The following is a 23720-nucleotide window of genomic DNA, read 5'->3' as shown; positions in this document are numbered from 1 at the left end:
ACGATTTTTCACTATCTGCAAAGACTAAACAGAGTATTGCGACTTTGTGCTTGTTTGTAAATAGAGAATGATCCAAAGAGAACCAATTCTAAAACAGTAAATGCTTGGACAACAATCAATCAAATGGAGAGACAAGCAGGCACGACGGATTAAAAAGGGGGGAAAGGCTTGCGTTAACTACCGTTCACTATCTGCAAAGAGAGAGTACTACTAAGACAAAAGAGGGGAGGGGGGGGTGCAGCGTTCAAAGCACATCAGCGTGCATAAATACGAAAATGTTTTCATCTATCACGTACTTGACATTTTAAAGCTTTTCATATTTGCTATTAAAAAACCAATGAAATTCACAGAAAAAACCATAGGATATAGTGGATATATAGTTAGGAATTTGCATTTACAAAACCTTGAAAATTCAATGAAAAAACCATTGGTTTTAGGCCATATATAGTTAGGGATTTGCATTTACAAAACCTTATTTTACTCGCATAAAACCATTGAAATTCCATATATAGTTATAAGCGCTAACTATATATCGCGCACCCGCAATCCACTGCTGATGATGTCACATATTACATCATTCATGACATGGTTAGTGACATCACTGATGACATCACTGATGACATCTCAAATGACATCACTGATGACATCACTGAAAACATCTCATTTGACATGACTGATAACATCACTGATGATATCATTCATGTGATAATACGATGAACCTCTTCAGACTCTAATATAACCTTAGATACAATCAGTGTAAACAGACACTCACAGACTGTCACTCATCCATGGAGTTACTCACACACCTAGTCAGTCATGCAAAGAATCAATCACACCTCCATTTCCTCAACTATACAGTTATACAAAATTTACTTATTCAAACATATACTAACACATATTTACTCTATTATACAATCCCTGATACAAGTTCACAATGATCCATACAGCCACTCACACATTCACTGGCTCTTATGCCCAGTTATTTATATATGTCAACTCTCACATGTACTGTGTTTTACATGTGTACTTACTTTGACATGTAGCACTGAGATATCCATTCACTCTCCAATGCACTCATGCACACAGTCAACCGCCCATACAGCTGTTTCCACATGCACTTTTGAAACCATACATCTAGTGAATCAACTGCTCACACATCTATGCACAGAGTCATACACCTCCCAGCCACCTACACACACACTCAGTATCCCATACAAATACTTGGGCAACCAATCAATAACCCATATAGTTACTCATATAGCTACTTATCAACACATGCAACAGTTTACAGAACAACAGACATAATGATGCACAAATTAAGACAGTTTAGTCACTAACCCATGCACTCAGTGAGACACATTTAATCACTCACTCATACAGTCAGTCATGCACCTACTAAATCCTTCATCCAGACACTTATACATCCACTCATTCTTCAATATGTAAGACATATTTTAACTTTACAGAAACATACAGTCACTGGATGTTGTCATCAGTGATGTCATCAGTGATGTCATTTGAGATGTCATCAGTGATGTCATCAGTGATGTCACTAACCATGTCATGAATGATGTAATATGTGACATCATCAGCAGTGGATTGCGGGTGCGCGATATATAGTTAGCGCTTATAACTATATATGGAATTTCAATGGTTTTATGCGAGTAAAATAAGGTTTTGTAAATGAAAATCCCTAACTATATATGGCCTAAAACCAATGGTTTTTTCATTGAATTTTCAAGGTTTTGTAAATGCAAATTCCTAACTATATATCCACTATAACCTATGGTTTTTTCTGTGAATATATATATATATATATATATATATATATATATATATATATATATATATATCCTGGGTATATATAGTTAGGATTTTTTCTCTATGGAACTTTTGAAAATTCTATGTCTAATAACTTTGGCGTTTGTGGGCGGAATCGGCTGAAATTTTCAGGAAAATGGCACATTTTGTTTCTGAGCAGCCCCTGAAAATTTGGGGGGGTTCCATCAAGGGGGAGCCGAGAAAAAAGGGGGGTCCCAAAACGCGTTTTTCCCATTCATTTTTCCATAGGGCCTTTGGCCTCACTTTAAGCTCGAACGGCTGAATGGATTTACACGAAACTTGGCAAAATTGTAGGGACTGTTAGCCCGATGGGCCTTTGCTGGGTCTCAATATATGTGCTCCAGTGGATTTAGAGAAATTAACGTTTAAAAAAACAGATATATCTGTGACAGCGTCCCAGATAGCGCTCCAGATCGCGTACTTTTCGGGTAACGGAGCTTTGCAAAGCGAAGCTGATTGGCTCTCCGGTGTCTGTCAACATTCTAAACAGTCCGGTGCGGCCGCCATCTTGTCTCTCGGTAGGATCGAGAGACAAGAGGAGGAGAAAAACGAAGGGGGAATTTAATGAAAGGGGGCAAGGTAGACCCCTCTTGACCCCCTAGGAATGATGTTGGGGTTATTAAAGGGTCCCGTGGGGCAAATAAAAAAAATTAGATTTTTCGCGGTAGAAGCGCTTCTCGGTTCGCGAACCGGGTCGCACACTGGTAGCGAAACGTGAATTCGCCATTTTGTGTTTCGATTTAATTAAATTACTAGATGGAGGAAAAGCAATGTGAGTATTGGGTATAAGGGGGTATGGGAGACGTATCCTGACCCCCTATGTTTTTTGAGGGTGGTTGAGGAGGCTCATATATGTTGATACTTGTCTTCCAGCGGTTGCGGGTGAGCGTTTTTTTTTTTTTTTCTTTTTTGCCGCTTGAACTCTGTTAACGTTCGATTCGAAGGAAATTAGGAAGTGTTGATCGCCATTTTGACACTGCGAGTAAATATATTGTTAAAAATAATTGTTATAAATTAATCCGTATTGATAAACATTGTGTGCGCCATCTTGCTTTTTTTCCAATGCCACACTTTTGTCGTGCACGGCAGCCATTTAAGATGCCTTGACCAGACCCACTCTCTGTACGCCGCAGATCCTCAGCATGGCTCCCCACCCTCGCAAGCATCTCCTCCACGCACTGGTCACCCCTGCTCTCTCTCTCATGCATGGGCCTTAAACTTCCCCCCATCTGCGCTGCTCTTCCCTGAGTATCACACCCTGTGCCCGCCCGACACCTCCCTTTCACCCTATTCACTACTGCACCCTCTGACACTCCTCTTCCTCTGTGTCCGATTGTCCAGGCCGGTCCCAGGCTATCACCTAGCCCTGCGGATGTAGTTTATGGCCCCAACTGTAAAGAATCACCCCTGTTCAAAGGAGTTACAGTAGATCAAGGTTGCCACCTCATGAGATCCGTCAAACCACACGCGTTCCTACTATGTGATAACGATCCTGTATTGTGATTGGGGAGGGGATTCTCACTGTAAGGGTGTGTGGGACCTAGCCTGAAGCGGAAGATTCCAGGGATGCCTTTTTGTACATCAAAGTCTTCACAATTATGTGTCACATTAAAAATATATAGCACTCCAACAAAGTAGTAGGATTATAACACTTTAATAACTTATAAATATATACAACGCTCCAACAAAGTAAACACGTTAAAAAGAAAACTTTTTAAACAACTATTTATATGACATTGCTTTAACCAGGATAGACAAAGAAATGACACAGTGATGTAAAAGTTTCTGAAAGAAATGCCAAGAACGTCCCATGTGAAAGTGAATTTTATCTGGCAATTTTTTTCTTTTCCTTCTCATGAAAAGAAAGTTAATGCCAGGTTCGTTACCTGCCTCATCTGCAAAAAAAAAACTCTCGAGAGGGACCGAAAAAAAATATAGCTATGGTAATCATACCATGCATCGGCACATGGAGAGGTGGCACCCTCTTAATTATTCTAAAGCACAACTTCGAGATTTGGTGGATAATCCCCTTTCGGCAAAAACATCCATCAATGACTTAGCAATAAGTGAGTCAGAGGCAAGGGAAACGGTCCCAAATCTGCAAAAGAACTTTGGGCAGATGAGATTGACTTGTGTAGCATGTTGAAAATTAATTTCATGCGGAGAGATGAGTATTACTTTAATAAATAGATCATATGAAAATCATCAATGTCCAAAACGTCCTAGAAAGTAATTTTTGTCATTTTTTAGGAAGAGAGATAACCTTTAGTGGTACGGGGTCGTTTTCGTTCGAACTAGGGGCGCCAGGTGACATTCCTTCGGGGTGGCTTAGGGGCATTAAAAACAACTTCCCTGATACAGGTAGCATATAAAGTAGAGGGTAAATACCAGGATCTTTATCGATTGCTTTATGCTGTACAAAAATGAAAAACACATACAACAAACCTGGACCATTCATATTTTCAATGTTTCTGCGTATTATACTTTTTAACCCTTAACTAATTGAGCTGCTTGATTTCACCTGCTTTAAAAAAAAAAAAAAAATCGGAAACAGTGGCCATTTCTTCGAAACTTACCAATCTACGCGTTACAACTACGTTTGCTTTTTCAAAAACCTTTAATAAAAATGTTGAAGCCCAAATACGGGCCTACAACCCCGTGGGCCGGCCACGGAGCAGGCTGGAACTGTAAATGGGCGGGGGGGGGGTATTTATTTGTGGAAAACATAAGTCAGTTGTCGTTGATTTCATAGTAAAGAGTGCGACAAGTGCAACAAAATCATATCGATAATTCATTGTGAGCAAGTACCATTAGTGTCGACAATTCCAACCTTCAATAATAAATACAGTAATCAATGATGCATTAGAACTTAATATTAATTCATTGTTCGAACGTGTAATCAGTCTTATCCCATATCAATTCATGTGCTAAAAACTGCATACATATCTCATGATATCAAGGCTGAGCAATCGGGGCACAACAAGGAGTTGAGAGTTTCATTTGTACCGGCGCCATTTTGGGTGAGGTCAGGAAGGTCCAAATATAGTCAAGATGTCTCCACCAACTCGTGGTTGGACCGGGACCTCTTTCGGCAATCCAAAAGTTTTCGTTGAAGGGTAGCAGAGGGGACTGCCGACATGAACCATCAGTCAAAGTGGGGTGGGAGGCAACAATCTCTCCTACCGGGTCATACTGGTGTCCCACCGTAACTGATCAAGTTGGTAGTCTTGCAGGATTTTGGTGATTTCAAGACTGAGGCCGGCGCCGGCATGAGCGCGCCGACGTCCCGCGGCTACGTCGTGGTCGTTCCGTGGGTGATCATGGCAGTCATTCCCCATCGGGGGTCGGGGGCTCCCGTGGCTCTTATAGAATCTTCAAAGTTGAGGAGAACGTTTCTGGACGCAGGAAACTAGAAGCGTCGTTGCACCGCAACAGTGGACGAGACCCCCGCTGGGTGAGCGAAGCATCATTGCCTCTCAATAGTGGACGATACCTTTTGTCGGGTGAGTGCAGCGCCGCTGCATCGCAAGAGTGGAGGAACCCTTTTGTTGGGTGAGTGGAGCGTTGGGGGTGCAGCTCGTTCGCGCCGCCTCTCCCTCCCAGCGCACCCCATGTCGACACCTGGCGTTGATATCCGTGATGTCCGGACCAGGCGATAAGAAGGGGGGGGGGTCGGAGGCAGAGGCAAGACATCCCCCCCCCCCCCGTGGCCTGCAAGGCGGAAGAAGAAGGGAATCGGGAGACCAGTACATTTTGGCCCATCCACGCCACGGCTGATGGCGGTTAGCTGGGCTCCGCCCTGCACGTGTCGAGGCCTCATCTTCCGGATGGGCGTAACCGTGGCCCTGTTGCACTTCGGGAGTTTCCGTAATGGGGGTAGGTATCTGCTGATTTGTATCTATTTCATGTTACCGTTAATGGGCGTGGCGGGCGGTGGGACAGACATGCTTGGAGCAGTGGTGGGGTGGTGGAGCCTAGCTACCTCGTGGCTGCCGTAACGTCCACTTCCATGTTACTTATTTCTAGCGAAGTCAAAAACTCATCAGTGGCCTACTGATTTTGTTTGATTTCTTTCCCTTTCTTTTCAAGTGTATTTCATGCTAAAGTTTCTGTTTAACAGGATATAGTGATTACTTCGTTTTTTACATATGTCTTCTTTATTAGGGGTACTCTCCGGTTGAGCCAGATGATGTACCTCTAATAAATGGTCCGGGTGGAACTAGTTTCTCAATCAGTGGGGAGTAGATGCGTATGACAGATTACAACGGGGGACAAAGGTCCGCATTACCCACCCTTCACTACTTGCAAAAACTAGACAGAATATTTCTATTCCACGTTATTTGCAAACAGAGAATACCTCGAAAGAACTATTCCTTGAACAATAAATGTCCAGCCAATCAATCAATCAATGGGGAGAAAAACAGGTGTGACGGATTACAACGGGGGACAAAAGTCCGCATTACCTATCCTTCACTATCTGCAAAGGGAGACAGAATATTCCTATTCTTCTCTGTTTGTAGACAGGGAATATCTCAAAGAGTAATAATCAATAAAAAATTAACAACTTTAAGGTAAATACTCACAATATGACTACTCAACGAAGTTAAAAAGTAACGGATATAGGTACTTGAGAGGTTTTCGTGGCAGATAATCTACAATATACACTTGTACATATGAGTCTGATACAGGGCGGATCTCTGTATAACTATGGATAATTAGATATTAGGATGGCATACAAAGCTCCCAACCTTCTTACTTTTTCTCTTAAAGAGTTTCAAATTGGGGACAAATATTAGGCTGTGCTCTAGAGGTTGACGGTGTTGCTCCACTGGTACTCGGGCCTTCTCATGAAGCAGAAGGAGCCGCTCTCAATCTCCTTAACTCTTCCATTGCAAAGTTGACCGGATTCTTAGTCTGCAACTGCTTCAGCATACTTGCAGTTCCACACAAGTCCTTTTTATTGGGGTCTCCTCTTGAAAGCAGTCTTGCATATGCAGCAAGTAACTCATCTTGCATTCACCTTTTTTAAGACTTGTGAAAATTAATTTCAAAACATTCAATAAATACGGTGTTACTATGCATTGTGTCATATGCTTTATTAAAAATATGCAGAAAATGTTCCCTTTATTTGTTGGTAAGGTCTTTACAAGAGAATTTGAAAGGAGAAAGTAGGAGATGAATAACACATGTAGGACGTGATATGTCAAACTGCAAAAATTGATAAAGAGGGTGGACCAAAGTCTGCATGTACAATGCCAGTGGAAGTGTTTCAGGCACACTGCGAAGATTTTAAAAAATATAAATATTGTCAAGTTTTACTTTGACTTGTGATGTTTGATCTCATTTAGTCACTTCAATCTAAATTTAAACACTAATTTTCTTTTTGTTTTGCAGATTAACTACAAAACTTATTTTGGACTCCATATTATATGTTGTTTATTATATTGTTTTGTTACTTATAGTTCTAGTTATTTATTGTAGTGTTATATTTTAGTTATAGTTCCAGTTATTGTTTTAATAAAAGTTAATTAAAAAAGTACATACGTCTGTTTTTTTGTGGGGGTAGCAGTCATCAATAGAAATTATATTTATAATTTGAAGTATAATGCTGAAGCTCACTCATTAGCAACATATTGTGGTGAAATTTTTAACCTATGTGCTGACGTAAGTGTTCCATAAACTACAACTATGGTAACAGGCAAAATACTGTTTGGGGGTAGGGTATAATATGCAGGAATGCTGTAAAAATAAATGGGCAAGGGCTGTTTTGTTTTCCACTGTTGCAACATAAAGTGATCGATAAAAATCCGATGATCAGGCCTATCAGCGACTAAGACAGCAGGTCGAGTCTCTTTTGCTCAACGGCTCCCTCATGGGACGAAGAAACGCCCTTTTTCACGAAATAGGAATATTTTCCTTGCAGGACAGTTGTTAATTTCCCGTGAAAATACATTAGCCTGGAACATTGTTAGTGATAAACTGTAAATGCATCTGGGTCCTTTGCTTAAAAAAAAAATATAAAATATATTTGTGAATTAGAATAAGAATATATGTTACAGCTATAGATATTTGCTATTAAAAAACCATTGAAATTCACTGAAAAAACCATAGGTTTTAGGCCATATATAGTTAGGGATCAGCATTTACAAAACCTTAATTTACTCGCACAAAACCATAGAAATTTGCATATATAGTTAGATGCAATAACTATATATCGCGCACCCGCAATCCACTGCTGATGATGTCACATATTACATCATTCATGACATGGTCAGTGACATCACTGATGACATCACTGATGACAACTCAAATGACATTACTGATGACGACTCAAATGACATCACTGACAACATCACTGATGACATCAATCATGTGATAATACGATCAACCTCTTCAGACTCTAATATAACCTTTGATACACTCAGAGTAAACAGACACTCACAGACTGTCACTCATCCATGGAGTTACTCACACACCTAGTCAGTCATGCACTGAATCAATCACACCTCCATTTCATCAACTATACAGTTATACACACCTTACTTATTCAAACATATACTAACACATATTTACTCTCTTATACAATTCCTGATACAAGTTTTCAATGATCCATTCAGCCACTCACACATTCACTGGCTCTTATACACAGTAATTTATATATGTGAACTCTCACATGTACTGTGTTTTACATATGTACTTACTTTGACATGTAGCACTGAGATATCCATTCACTCACCAATACACTCGTACACAGTCAACCACCCATACAGCTGTTTCCACATGCAGTTTTGAACCCATAGATCTAGTGAATCAACTGTTCACACATGTATGCACAGAGTCACACACCTCCCAGCCACCCCCACACACACACTCACTCTCCCATACAAATACTTGGGCAACCAATCAATAACCCATATAGTTACTCATATAGCTATTGATTAACACATGCAGCACTTCATAGAACAACAGATATAATGATGCACAAATTAAGACAGTTTAGTCACTAACCCATGCACTCAGTGAGACACATTTAATCACTCTCTCATACAGTCAGTCATGCACCTACTAAATCCTTCATCCAGACACTTATACATCCACTCATTCTTCAATATGTAAGACATATTTTAACTTTACAGAAACATACAGTCACTGGATGGTGTCATCAGTGATGTCATCAGTGATGTCACTGACCATGTCATGAATGATGTAATATGTGACATCATCAGCAGTGGATTGCGGGTGCGCGATATATAGTTATTGCATCTAACTATATATGCGAATTTCTATGGTTTTGTGCGAGTAAATTAAGGTTTTGTAAATGCTAATCCCTAACTATATATGGCCTAAAACCTATGGTTTTTTCAGTGAATATATATATATATATATATATATATTATTCACCAATACGTTCGTTGGAAGGTGCACGCTTTGCACGGGTGGTGCCGGACAGCAGGGATGAACGTCCCCCTGCTAATAATTAGCCACCAAGAAAGAACTATTGTCCGCACTCGCTCAGTAAAAAATTAGGGTTTTATTTAAACAAGAGCTTTACATTCAGGCCCCTACACCTACGCGTTTCGACCGCAGGTCTTGATCACAGTGTAGCCTTGTGTAGGAGAAACCTAAGGAGCACTTTATATGGGAGTTTTCTGAAATCCCAAGGGGTGCAAAGAAGGTAAACGCTGCAAATGTGACTTCTCTCTTCTGTGGCGCTGTACTATCCAGGGGGAACCCTGCAAAAAAATATTCATTTGGGAATCACACAATGATTCGGCACATGCAATGATTGCGCCCCAATAACTATTCTGCAGCAGAGGTGAGAGAACTGTGCAGAAACCTTCCACAATAGTCTGCCAGCACCTCAACAACCAAAGAACCCACTCCATCGGGTCCAGAGGCAAGTCAGATGGTTCCAAACAAACAAACTAAGTTTGGTGATTTCAAATTCGTTTGCATATATTGTGGCAAAACAATTACTTATGGTGAGAAGAGTATTACCCTCATCAACATTGCTGGTGATAACCACAAGTGCCCGAAGAAGCCCTAATTTTTTTCCAGTTTTTTTTGTGCTCCAGTTGAGCCGTTTATAATTCTGTTTTTTGTTTCTCCCCATAAGAAATACAAAAAAATATAAAACTGTTCAGAAAAGCCAAAAAAAGTAAAAAATGTTCAAAAAAACAATAAAACAAATATTAAAAAACAAAAAGAAGGAAAAAAAACAGTTATTTTCAGAACTACCTCCAATTTATAAAAAAAGGCTACATTTTTAAAAAACTCTGTCATTCTTTTTCCCCCATGGTACGCTCCCCGGTCCGCTTCCCAGTGCGCGTACCGGGCGCTCCCCCCGCGCAAATCGAGGCCCCCTTTTTGGTCATTCCCCTCTTTGTTTTTGCCTCCTCTTGTGTCTCTATCCTACCGAGACACAAGATGGCGGCCGCTCCGGACTGTTTGGAATGTTGACAGACACCCGAGAGCCAATCAGGTTTCTGCACGCGAACTCGCGTAGCGCGCTGGTTAGCGCCCTGGTGCGCGTACCGGGGAGCGCTTATAGATATATATATTTTATTGAACCTAAATTACTCAAAATCAACGGGAGGACATATCTTGAGACATAGCAAAGGCACATTGGGCTACCAGTCCCTACAATTTTGCCAAGTTTCGTGGAAATCCATTCAGCCGTTCGGACTAAAAGTGAGGTCGACCGCCCTATGGAAATTAACATGGGGAAAACACGTTTTGGGACCCCCCTTTTTTCTCAGCCCCCGCTTCACGAATCCCCTCCAAACTTTCAGGCAAGGACCGGAGCGCCGCGAGGCAAATTTGAGGAAATTTTCAGGCAGATTCCTCAACCGGTGCCAAAGTTATTCATATAGAGTGTTGTGATTTCCCTATTGAAAATAATCCTAACTATAACTACCTACTGGCGACCGCCAGTAGGTAATTAATATATATATATATATATATATATATATATATATATATACATATATATATATATATATATATATATGTATATGTATATGTATATATATATATATATATATGTATGTATATATGTATATATATATAATTACAGCTTACCTGACACTGGGTCCGCTTGTTCGTGCTCCTCTGCTCAGGCTCCCAGATGCAAATCCTAGTGCTTCTCTCATTCTGGGAATACTATTCCCAGCATGAGAGAAGTACTGGGATTGGTTTGAGCGGCCTGGTTTCATTCTCATACAGTGCCTGGGAGACGGTGGCTTTTTTCCACCTGGCTGTACAACACAGCTAAGTGCGCATGACGGTTTGACCGGCCTAAGACGGCAAGCCAAACCATCATGCGCACTTAGTAGTGCCCACAACTCCTCCTCCTGAAGCTTAGGGCGGTCCTGCTCTGCAGCTACCCAGCAGAGACAACAGTGAAAAAGAAAATGATAAATTATTTTATCATTTTATTTTTCTCTGTTGCCTCGGCTGTGTAGCAGCAGTGTAGCGCCACTCCTCCGCCATAGCAGAGGAACTGCTCCTGCTTTTGAAAAGAAGACATTTGGAGGGGAAGGGTGCCAGGATGCATCATCTCCAAAACCTCTATCTGCTTAACCGTCCTCCCTTCTCTCCTTGATGCCACAAGACAAGATTCACAAAGTGAAAGCTGCCCCACATATTAAGCTTCCCCTTATATTAAGCTTCCCCTTTGTCACTCAAATAATCCTCCAACTTGGGTGTCTATATCTCGTCAGTGATTGTAGCCTGCAATAGCTGCCACAAACCATTGATACATGCTGTTGTGACATGAAATTATTGAACGTCTGTTATACCCACCCTCCTAATTTCGAAATTGGTAAGTAAGCAGAGGTGCGCTCTAAAATAACAAAATATGAAGCCGTGTATGTATATTTGCATATTTTAAAGTTATTACTGAGTGGTGCTTAGTGTTGTAGAATAGTGCAACGTAATGTTATCCCAAAAGAAAAGCAGAATTTGACGAGTTGCTGCTAACCATAATAAATTGCAGGCAGTAATTTCAGATCTTTGCTAGTCATAAATATTCTGATTAGCTTTGACTATTTCATATCATGGCTAAGTGAATGCATTTTTTTGTACATGGCATGAGTCCATTTGTTCTGCTCAGTTTATTCTTCTGTTGTATGCAGGGTAATCGAAGAATTGCCTGCCTGCCTAAAAATACTTTCTGGCTTTTTTTACGCATTACTTTACTGAACTGAACTTTACTTGAGTGTCTAACGCTGGGTGGGGGGGGGGGGGGTGTCCAAGTTTCCTTATACTTCTTTCATATCAGCTTACAGTAATTTCTGTGTAAGGAGCTTAGGAATTTGTAACAATGTCAAATGACTCGTCAACTTTTTTTCCCAGGTATAACCAGACCTCGATCAGATAGCGCTCCTCCTACGCCTGTTAATAGATTAAGTATGCCCCAGAGCACTGCCACAAATACAACTCCGCCTCATACCCGTAGGCTTCGTACTGTAACTGTGAATAAAGCAACCGTGAAAGCCACCACGGTAAGTAACAATGTATTCTCTCAGAACTAGAATGGCTTAAAAAAAATAGGCAATAATGATATCATGTTAAAATGAGTGGACAAGATGTTTTGGCCCCCTTTGGCATGGATATTTTGTGACATGAAAGTATTTCAATTCATTTTGTGCAGTACTGCCTGTAGCCCAGCAGTTGAGATTTTAGCATCTGTGTGTTGCTGTTGATCCATGCTGTTGGTTATTGTGTTGTTTTTTTCAGCAAGTAATGTTTTATAGCCCGATGCTTTGACTGTGCCTATGCCTAAAAGGAATTATCAAGCAGTATATTTACAAAGACTTTGTGTACCTTATGGGACTGCAAATGGAGCTAATAGAGAATGGGCACTTCACATTACGGTGATTAAAAACATACCACTTTGGTTCCCCTACATGTGCTACTTAAAATGCTAGCCAATGTGACTAAAGATACTGCATAAATATTAGCCATAAAAGTGGCTACACATTTAGCTGGTTTACTTAATGGTTATATAAAGCTATAACAACAAAACCAAATGCAGTTACAAGAAGTGAACTAATTTTTCATCTGCTACTCCTAGTTGAACATTTTGACCTCTGCCTCCACTTCCTTTTTAGGTGTCGTCTGAGTAGGCTGCGCATGCGCAGTCTCGCTGGCGAGATTTTTTGTTTTTGAGGGGCTTGGTGAATCGGGCTTTAAGCCCCGCCCCTCTTTCCATTTATGCTAAACGGTGGGGGCTAGTTTACCCTTCTGCCCTCTGCATGGACGTTCTACACCTGTCCGGAACACCATTTGCACCCAACAACTGCTACAAGGTGGTATTTGAGAATTAATCAGTCAATCCCACCTCCAGCAAACGTCACTGAAAAACGCCGTGCACTGATAGGAAAATGTCTGGAACCTGCGGAAAATCAAGGAACAACGGAGGGTGTCGTGGGAGACAGTGAAAATCTTTATTTAAAGAGTCCTACCCCAAAAGCAGCACACAGGCGCCTTGGTTACTGCCAGACCAACAGATGACTGGGTTCAGTACGTGCTGCAGAGAACAGTTTCCACCGGGCAGAACACCTGAAGGGCCGACTCAGCCTTTCAGCCTTTTTCTTATTTGATCACAGCACGCATCTTAACATAAACTGCTCATATTTAACCCCTGGAGACGCATCAGTTGGTGGTGTGTGCTACACAAATAAGCACCAGTATCATTTTCGAAGCCTGCCTTCTTCTGTGGGGCGTCACCTCACACGTGCTCCCCCAAAACCTCCCCGCCCCCACCGGCGCCTGACTCCTCTGCCCTTCCACTGGAATGAATGTTAAACACTCATGTTGTGTCTTTGAAAAAGCGTGTGTGAAACTGAGCCTCGTGTAAAACAGGGGCCTTAGTTACAACATGAAAACTACTGCTGCGTTGAGCGCTTGTTCCAACGTCCAGTCATATACAACAGTGCACAAAGGGGCTCTTGTGAGCAGTGTTTTAAATGGAAAAAAATGGTGCAGGTACTCATTTAAATATGGCGAGTGAGCGGGGCAAGGGGCGTGTCCAAAGGCAAGACATGACATACTTATTGACTTCTATACTAGTTGTAGCACAAACAAAAACACACGAGAAATGGTTTCTAAGAACAAAATCGGTTAAATTGTTACAAAAGACAAACACAGCTTTGGAAGGCCTGCCCAGTGTAGGATGCAGCTTCCAACACTGATTACTCTTGTTGAGGACCGCAATGTCCACCATGGAGGTCCTGGACAGGGCATGACAAGCTATGCTCATACAAGCTAGGAAAAAACTCCTATGGTGTCATGGGCATTAATTCTTTGTTTTTCAAAAGCCAGGTTCAGTTTGAGGTGGTTAAAGACTGGGCTGGTGACTACAAATAGAAAGGCTGGGAGCCTAGGCTGGTGGTCATGGAGAAGCACTACCTTTTTGTCTTCCTGTGAGCTGCTGAGCTGTTTGCCCTGAGTGATTATAGTAATTCAGTGTCTCGCTTAGAAAGAAATGCTTATTTTTTACTCCCGAACTCCATTTAAATTGCTATGGCTTCTAGCAATGGTGGTATTAATGTGCACAGCATTGGAACTTCCTACAACCCTATTTTATCAGTTATTTTTATTGTCACTTCATTTTTTCATGTCTGGTACATTTTTTTTACTTCCTTTAAGTGCTACTCATAACTATACATGTAGATTGTACATTTCATATGGTAAAAACAAAGACTCTTTTTCGAATTTTGAAGAAACTTTTCATTTTTTACGGGATGTATGCTGTATGATTTATGCAGCAAATATTTTTAGGGCTCAGCTAGTGCACGGGCTCTAAGATCATAAATGCCCCGCACCCCCTCGAGTGTTGTGTTGCTTGACTTGCACCCCCCTATTATATTGCTGGTTTACATTCTCCACAATCGCTCTCTGACTCATACCATGTTGCGTGGCTTGACTCACCCCTCACTGTGTTGCTTGGCTTGCACTCCCTCCTCCCCGTTGTGTTGCTTGACTCGCTGCTATTCAACATGGCTAAAAGAAACTGACAACACCAACAGCTCTTAGATCCCGTGACATATTGGCTTTGCCAATGCTTGTTACCTTAGTATCTTAAGTCAGACTTGTGTTGCATATCTATTTCAAACGCGATGTTTTGAAGACTGGAATCAAGTCCATCAGCAGAAGAGATAGGGTAGTAAAGCAAAGTTTTCAAGTTGCAGAATTTTAGAACACTGGAGTCAACTAGGCCTTTTGGAACTATTTCAACAAATGTAGAATGGCTTCATTTGGTTGAAGACGCTAAGGGTCTCATTCCAAATTGCAGGTTATCTCCGTGAGGGCTTTTTCCAGATTTAATATTTCCTGCAATATTTCCCAGTGAGTTCTCCGGGATTACAAGTTCCTCCCCACAGAACAACTGTCCTAGCTATTAATGTGAAAGAGCGGTCGACATGTTTCTGCTTGTGACTGCTATTTTAGCTAAGCTTTCATCAGGATCAAAAAACTCCCCGGCGGTATGCGCATGCTAAGGCATACCCTAACCTGAGGAGTATGTGTGTGCGTGGTAAAAACCAAGGGCCCTAATCTGAAAGAGAAATAGAAAAGAAACAAAACATAAATGCATCCATAGGTGTAAACGTATTTCTCTTATGGTTTGCCGAGGTGCATGTCCATCCGTGACCCCGTATTAGTTGGCTCACTGTAAAGGCCAGCACGTGTCGGCTTCGCCTGTTTTTAACGATTGTAAGCTGCCCTGTTATTAAAAAAATTTCTGGGTGCAGCTTGCCATCTTTTAAAACTGCACCTCCTTTTTTTGCACTTTCACACTGAAAAAAAAACCCTGCTCCGCTGTAATTCAGGCGTTGTAGCACACCAGGGAGACACTTGGTCTCCCTGGTGGGAACCTGATGATGAAGCATGTCACCAACTAGGTTGGTGAGTCAGGCTTCTTTAAAAAATAGAGTTTTTTCCATCACACCTGCCCCCCTTTTTGTTGTTACTTTATCTGTTTTTACACCAATAGTCACTCTTTTGTTGATGAATAGTATTTACTAGGGGAAAGAGAGTGATTTCTCACCCTTTCTCTCTTGTTGTTAGGTACTTAAAATATAATAAAAACAGGGTGTAACCGGAATTGGGATATGATTAACTGTTTGCATTTTTTAACTGAGCCCTGTTGGCGTGTGTATTCCAAAGGGTTGCCAATTGAGTATAAAGATCATAGACAAGGGGCCTGCATCTAGGTGAGATTTAATTGGAGTAGCGAATAAGGAGCTTGAGCATGGTCCTCCTTGTTGGGCAGGAAAATTGCATAGGACTTACCATAATGTTTCATGTTATGTTACATAGTAGGTTTGACTTGCCAAGGTGTTTTATGTTTGTGATTCACACATGTATGCACTTTGCTTTGTAGGGAAGTACTTTGTAAGTAGGGTTGGTTTTCGCTGTACATGCCCCTACATACAAAAGCCAATTTTTTTTGTTGTTATCTTTATTGGGCCATGTGTTTCAAACACATGACCCCATAAAGACAAGCTGTGGTGTAGTTGGTGGCCTATGTGGCGACGGAAACCTCGGGGTGGAAGTTTGTGCTCTTGCAAGAATTATTTCAGCAACACCGAGGAAGGTAGCTGCCTCCTGGGTCTGCAGGGATGGGCTATTAACCTCTGATTCGGGCTAAACCCTTTTCAATATGTCACATTTCAGGGCAGGTATTGTCGTGTGCGCTTTTGCTGGATTGTCTCAAAAATCAATGTTAAAGGGTTGGGAGGGGGCGTTCCGGCAGACCCGGGAGACGGAGGAATACAATTGTTGGATGACAGAGCGTGGGCTCTGTTTCGAGCCTTCTGTGGCTCTGCAGCCTCTACTTCATAGGCTACACTCCGCCGCCTCCACTTCACAGGCTGCACTCCGCCTCCTCCACTTCATAGGTCCCACTCCGCCGCCTCCACTTTATAGGCCGCACTCCGCTGCCTCCACTTCATAGGCCGCACTCCCCCGCCTCCACTTCATTGGCCGCACTCCGCCGCCTCCACTTCATAGGCTACACTCCGCCGCCTCCACTTCACAGGCTGCACTCCGCCACCTCCACTTCACAGGCCGCACTCTGCCGCCTCCACTTCATAGTCCTAGACTTCTATTCATAAGTTTAGCCAGATAATCAATAAAAATTACTTAATAGGACTTAATCCTAAAGAAGAAAAGCACATGAAAATGACCAAATGCGTTTCAAATGTAAAGCAAGATAATAGTACCCATAATTAATTCAGAGAACAACTTTGCATAGAGATATCTTATTTCTCAATTTATTATACATTTATATACACATGTTCATTAAAACAAGGAAGTTAAGAAGTCTAAGGGATGCTGCCAGGTGCAGTAGGAAGTGCAAAAAGTGGTGTTCAAGTGATAGGAAAAGGAAAACTGAATTCTGAAGGAAAAGTCAATAATTCAAGAAAAAAACAAAGGTACAAATCCCTTCGTAGGAGCCTGACCCACATAGTTAGTCAAAAATTATCAAAAAATATGTTATCTAAGGAAGGGGAAGGGGAAGAGGGGGTTCAGGCTTCACAATTGGGGGAGATTGTCGACGTTTCGACCCTTGCGCATTGGTGGGATGATCAACACCTCAGCTACGGGTCTTCCTCAGGACGGGGAATGGAAGGGAACCTACGAGAAACCAAATAGAGCATCAGGCAAAACAACTTTTTTTGAATTTGTTTAACATGATTTGAGCTTGCGCCTTTGATTCCTCAAGGTCTGAAAATTCAAAAAAAGAGGATATCCTAATGAGGTGCTACAAGGAGCTCTAGAAAGAGCACAATCTAAAGACAGAAAAACACTACTTTCTCCGCAAAAAACTAAAAAGGCAAACAAAACCACATGTGTAAGTACATTTTCTACAGTTAGCCCACAGTTCAAGAAAATCATTAAGAAACATTGGCGAATACTACAAATTGAACCTGATTTTAACAACATTTTCATTGATGAACCACTGTTCGCATTTTCCAGAGCAAAAAATATAGGAGAAATTATCAAGAAACCCACAGTTATGAAACTTCAAACAAAGTTCAAAGGCACCATCCCATGTAAAAACTGCAGCAATTGCAATAACATCATGGAAGGTAATACCATCACCCACCCTATGAGAGGGAATAAAATTAAGTTACAAGTCAATGGCACATGCGACACTAAAAATATTATATACATGATGAAATGCCCATGCGGCAAAGCCTATGTTGGACAGACAGAACGCAAATTCAAAACTAGGTTAACCGAACACAAAAGCAACATAAGAACTAAAGTGTTGAAATCAGCAGTCGCCACCCATTTCATTGAACACAACCACCAAATCAACCAAATTAAAGCATGCATATTGGAAGTAGTGGAAAAAAATGAAGAAGCTGATAACAGAAAAGCCTTGTTAAAACGTGAAAACAATTGGATATACCACTTACAGACTCTACGCCCACATGGGATTAATGAACGGACAGAATGTAGTTGCTATTTGTAATTTGTTTTCACACCATGTACTAAGTATTGCTTTGGTGCTGTGCATTACACCGATATTTCACTAATGTCTTTAATAATCAGAATAACAGTCATATAATTTTCATAGATTCATGTATAATTTGGTAAACCCCATAGACATATTGAGATAACAGAGCTTCCTGTATAACTCCTATTGTTTTAATTTAAATAGCTGGGCCCTTTAAATATCAGCAGCCTGGCCCTTTAATGAAGGCGCGCGTAACTTTAAAACAAAGCTCTTCCCATGCGCGTCACACGCCGACTTTGCCGCGGTGAGAGCAGCCGTTCACTCAGCGGGTTGAACTTCGAGAACAGCGCATCTCCGGTAAGAACTCGATTCGAGCGTAAAACCTTTCATGCCAAAGCCATCCCTTAACGCGTACATTTTAATATGCGAGCGCATTATATCAGCAACCCTGGCGTTTTCATTAGTAAACGCTTTTACTTAGTCACTTTATGCATAAGCCGTTCTCGGCAAAACGGATGACTGGGTTTATGTAACAGTTCATAGAACTAGATGGACAACTCGCAGGAATCTTGTAACAACTCAGCGCGTAAATTGCATTAATTATGGGTTACATCAAATCTAAAAATACCATCATGAGCCAGGATAGGAGTCCGATGTAATAGTAATTAAAACTCATGTGATTATTTAGTTGATTTTATCTTATGTTATTTATCAGGTCACAGTTAGAAACATGTCCTATTGCTTTTTTTATACTGTTTATTGAACCACATTTATACTTACAATATAGTGATGGATACAACCTTTGTTTCACAGATTTCCCTGATGAAGGCCCCTCGGCCGAAATGAATTGGAATGTATTTTAAACATATTTGAAAAATAAGTCGGATGTAAAATACACTCGCTGAATATATATGATTCATGATTGAAAAAATCGTCAACACTTGCAAAAGACAATCTGAATGAGTATGAATAAAATACTTAAGAGAATTGAAAAAGAAAACAGACTTTGTTGAAAACTTTATTGTTCACAGTTTTGCTGGCGAGTTCAGCACACATCAGTCAGTGCCCTAGGAGACACTTGCACTTCACAGTGCCAGCGCAATCCTTTGTCATTATACATACTCTCGAGCGGGGAGTAATCCATAGGAGCACGACTTACGCCTTAAATTAGTTCATAACTAGTGCAGTGCACGGCCACCATCTACAATTGTTTGCTCACCTTGTGCCATTGCCGTAGTCTTTGTTACATAATCCATCCTGAAGATCTACAACTAAAAGATATTAAAAAAAGATGTTATGATTGGTAATTGTTACTATATTAATTTGGAGTTGGATAACATCGCGCCTTTATACACGTTCCTTCTCACATTTCTACGAACTGTTTGTATTGGTAATATTCCGGTCATTTCTCCGATTATAAAAACGCTCCTGCTATTGGGAAAAAAATGTATACATGTAAATAATACACTATATAGAAGTGCGTTCTTCTGAAATACTAAGTCGCGTTTGTGTATCTAGTCTGCTACAACCCTTTGACTCCTTCCGATGCGCACTCAAGCCTCACTGCTCACCTTTTCGTGGAAAAGACACCTTCTTCATGATGTAGTTCCGATCTCCAACAAAGAAGTCTCATATATGGTGCCGAGTCTTGATATCTCTATGGCTAACGAGATACTCCTGCTACAATCATCATCATCGCAGGTTCTTCACCTGCTCAGTGCTTCGGGCACCACTAACTCAGTGACTAAAGAGGCCACGCATGTAGTAGTAGGCCCCTTGTTCGGTACTTTGGGAACAACTCTAAAATGGCGTACAACACGTGCGCTCCATCTTTTTTATACATAGGGTCACGTGTGTAGTGACAAATGCGCTTGATGGGTGTGGTGTGGTTGTATACCAGCCATGAGGGAGTGTGTGTGTCGATCTGACAACTAGACCTGCAACTACGAAATCACTACAATGGAAATCTGGGCCTTGTACAGTTGGTGTGTTTTCCTGGTAGCGTAAGGACAGTTGGCTGTACTAACGTATTCAGTCTCGATGTATTTACCACTTCCCCCAGGGGCTTTTAAATGTTGGGAGAGGTTTCAATAATTGTGCTTACTTTTCTCCTTTAGCGTGCAGTACTATTGGCAGGAAACCCAGATATTCTCGGCATCTCTCTATCGGGCCAACGTGGGGGACTACTTGTAGATCTCTACGATGTCTACGCTAGAGGCTCCAAAAATGGGTGCATCTCACCAACAGTATCGGAGCTGGAGGCCCAACTAGGGGACCATAGTGAACTTGGCCATACCATAATAGCAGGAGATTTTAACTGCACATATGAGCCACTTCCTCTGGAAGGAACACCTGATCTAGGAGAAGAGGACAGTAGGTGGGGTATTCCTATCCTCGCTATTCCACCCATTAAGCGCTGGACTCGCAGTGCAATACAGCTCAATGCACTTACATTAGAGTTTGGACTAAGAGCAGCCAATGGCCGCACACGTTCTGATCAGATGGGTGCTCCAACGTTCAACAGAGTTGGTCACTCCACAAGGATAGACTATATTCTGTTGGACCGGGGGCTCTGGAGTTCTGTCATTGACATGGTTGTTATTCCTACCATAGAGAGTGATCACAATTCACTTTCCCTAACCTTAACGAATTCCTGGTCCACTGGAGCGCCGCTAGCACCACTGAGCTGCCCACAGGAGATTACTGTCTCCTCTTGTGGGAGACGCCTCAAGTGGAATAAAATCTTGTGTAACACTAATAAACTGTCCACTATTGAAGAGGTGATTAAAGGCACACAAGATGAAATTAGCTCCATAGATTTACCTTCGGCAGTAGATAAGGTAACAACTATCTACGAAGTAGCCATAAAAACTATAGGGGACCTCTTTTGGGTAAAAGGGACCATAGGGAAAATCAAACCTCTGACCAAACCCAAAGGTAGACATGACTGGTATTCTGCATCGTGCAGGAAGGCCAAGACATGTCTAATTAAGGCAGTTAAAGGGAAGTCTCCCCTATCAATTCAAGTAGCTAGAAGGGAACATAAAAAGGCCTTGTGGTTAGCCAAAAGGGAGTGGGAAGATGCTTACTGGTTAACCCTTAAAGAAGCCAGCCTGAAAAAGGATTCTAAATGTTTCTGGGACACTATAAGGGCACGTAACAGACCAGACAGCGACCTGCTAACCTGTAACATTCCAAGCCAGGTGTGGGAGGATCACTTCTCCAAACTCTACTCCTGTCACGACGGTTCTAACAGGAGAGGGCCTGTTACACCCCCGCCTACCACAAACTATGCATTTTGCCCCACTGACTCTGATTTCACACTAAAGGAAGTGGAATACGCAATAAGCACCATCATTCCACAAAAAGCGGCCGGACCTGATGGGATTCCCGGGGACCTGCTAAAATCCAATAGCGCCAAATGGGGTACATTGATTCACTCCCTCCTTGTAGCCATCTGTAGGGGTGCCCCTATTCCCTCATCGTGGAAAGGGGCGGAGGTGGTCCCCATCCATAAGAAAGGCTCGAGGGATGACCCATCTAACTATAGGCCGATCAGCTTGCTTGACACCAGCCAAAAAGTTGTCGGCAAAGTCCTGTTGGTTAGAATCCTAAACTGGGTAGAGGAAAATAAAATCCTTTCCGACTTCCAGGCAGGTTTCAGAGTGGGTACTGGAACGATTGAGCAAGCATTTAGACTCATGATGATATATTGGAAGGTTGTGGTTATAGGCAAGGGCAGTCTTTATCTCGCGTTTATCGATTTAAAGACTGCCTTTGACCTTGTACCTAGGGACCTATTATGGAAAGTACTGGCTGACATGGGGCTGCCACATTACTTACTATCCCTATTAGTCAAACTTCATCAGGACAGCTTTGCCCAAGTCAGGTGGGGCCCTGGAGGAGAGAAAACGGGCAGTATTCCGGTCGAGAGAGGAGTCCGCCAGGGATGCGTTCTGGCTCCCACCCTTTTCTCTCTCTACATCAATGGGGTGGTTGAGCATCTCCTCAAGCATCCATCTGACGAGCCATCCCTGGCTGGCGAACGCATACCGACCCTCCTCTTCGCGGATGATACGCTTTTAATCTCCAAAACCCCAATGGGACTCCAGAGACTTTTGGACAATTTCCAATCCTTTTGTACCGAACGAGGCCTGGTAATAAATACAAACAAAACGAAGTACCTTGTCCTCAATCCACCGAAACAACATGTGCGTTCCCCCACCCTGAACGGTGAGCTCTTGGAAAGGGTAAAGGTCTTCGATTACCTTGGGATACGCCTTTCGGACAAAATGGACTGGACGCCACACCTAGATAAAATGCTGTTGAGCCACAAAAGGATTACAGGTGCCCTTCTGAGAGAGCAGCGCTCCAGTACAATAAGGCCTATAGGAACAGTCCTCGAGATCTACACAGCTAAAGGTGTTAGTTCTGCCCTCTATGGGGCGGAACTTTGGGGTTCTTCGTCTACTGATGCTCTGCAGAGATCTGAGAACAAATTCTGCAGAGAAATAATGTCCCTTCCACAAGGTACCCCGATACTTCCTTTATTTATGGACCTTGGCTGCACCCAGATTGGCGAAATCGCGAAATTTCGCCCTTTATTACTATGGGCCCGTATTTGGCGGGTAGAAGAACTAAGCGGATACGCCAGAGGCCTTAAGGAAATCATGTCATCATCAAGCTGGCATAAAATCAAATGGCTAAAAGACATGAAAAGCTTATTAACTAAGCTGGGTCAACTTGAATCATGGCTAAATAGAACTTCACCCCCAAAGCAAACTCTTAAAAAGCTTTATTGGGACTGGATCTGTTCTCAAAGAAACTCTAGCACCACCCTGGGCAGGTTAACAGAGGACTTTCTGAGGTTCAAAGACTGTCCCAGGCGGGAACTGTACCTGGATGCAATTGGAAAACCCTCTGATAGGGCCTTGTATTTCAGATTTAGAATAGGAACCTTACCACTTAACACCTTCACTAAAAGATGGAAATCCTGTATAGAAACATCCGAGCTATGCCCATCGTGTCTTGACAAACCGGAAACACTAGCGCATTTCATGTTTGTGTGCGGCGAGTACGCCACTCCAAGGAGGGTCTGGCTGAAAAACCTATGCCGCCAGCTGGGGACTAGGAGTCATGATGAGGCAATCAGGATCCTTATCTCGGACAGCAGAGTACCCTATGCTTGCGCCCTAGCCAAATTTCTATCCAGGGCCTGGGCTATTCGAGCCAAAAAGCTAAAATAATCTGTTTAATTCTTTTTTAGAAAAATCTCTTAAATTAAAAAAATGTTGCCAAAATTGTTTAACTTCTAGATTAACTGAACAAGCACTTTTTGAAATTTTTGCCTTCTCTAAATGTTTGAAACTGAGTTATAAAATCTTTTTAAATTTATCACTGTTCT

At 41.9% G+C, this 23720-nt stretch overlaps 1 protein-coding gene across 2 annotated transcripts in view; it reads left to right on the top strand.

Annotated features, from left to right (window-relative positions):
- RALGAPB (Ral GTPase activating protein non-catalytic subunit beta) overlaps positions 1-23720 on the top strand; it is a 1758088-nt gene that overhangs the window by 341240 nt on the left and 1393128 nt on the right. For both annotated transcript variants that reach the window (XM_086932393.1, XM_086932392.1), the window contains exon 8: positions 12199-12347. In XM_086932393.1, coding sequence (XP_086788519.1) covers positions 12199-12347 — 149 coding nt within the window. The remainder of the gene's footprint in view (positions 1-12198; positions 12348-23720) is intronic.

This window comes from Lissotriton vulgaris, chromosome 7, assembly GCF_964263255.1.
Source record: "Lissotriton vulgaris chromosome 7, aLisVul1.2, whole genome shotgun sequence".
NCBI lineage: Eukaryota > Metazoa > Chordata > Amphibia > Caudata > Salamandridae > Lissotriton > Lissotriton vulgaris.
The sequence above is the reverse complement of the archived record's forward strand: the minus strand, read 5'-3'. Positions and strand labels throughout refer to the sequence as shown.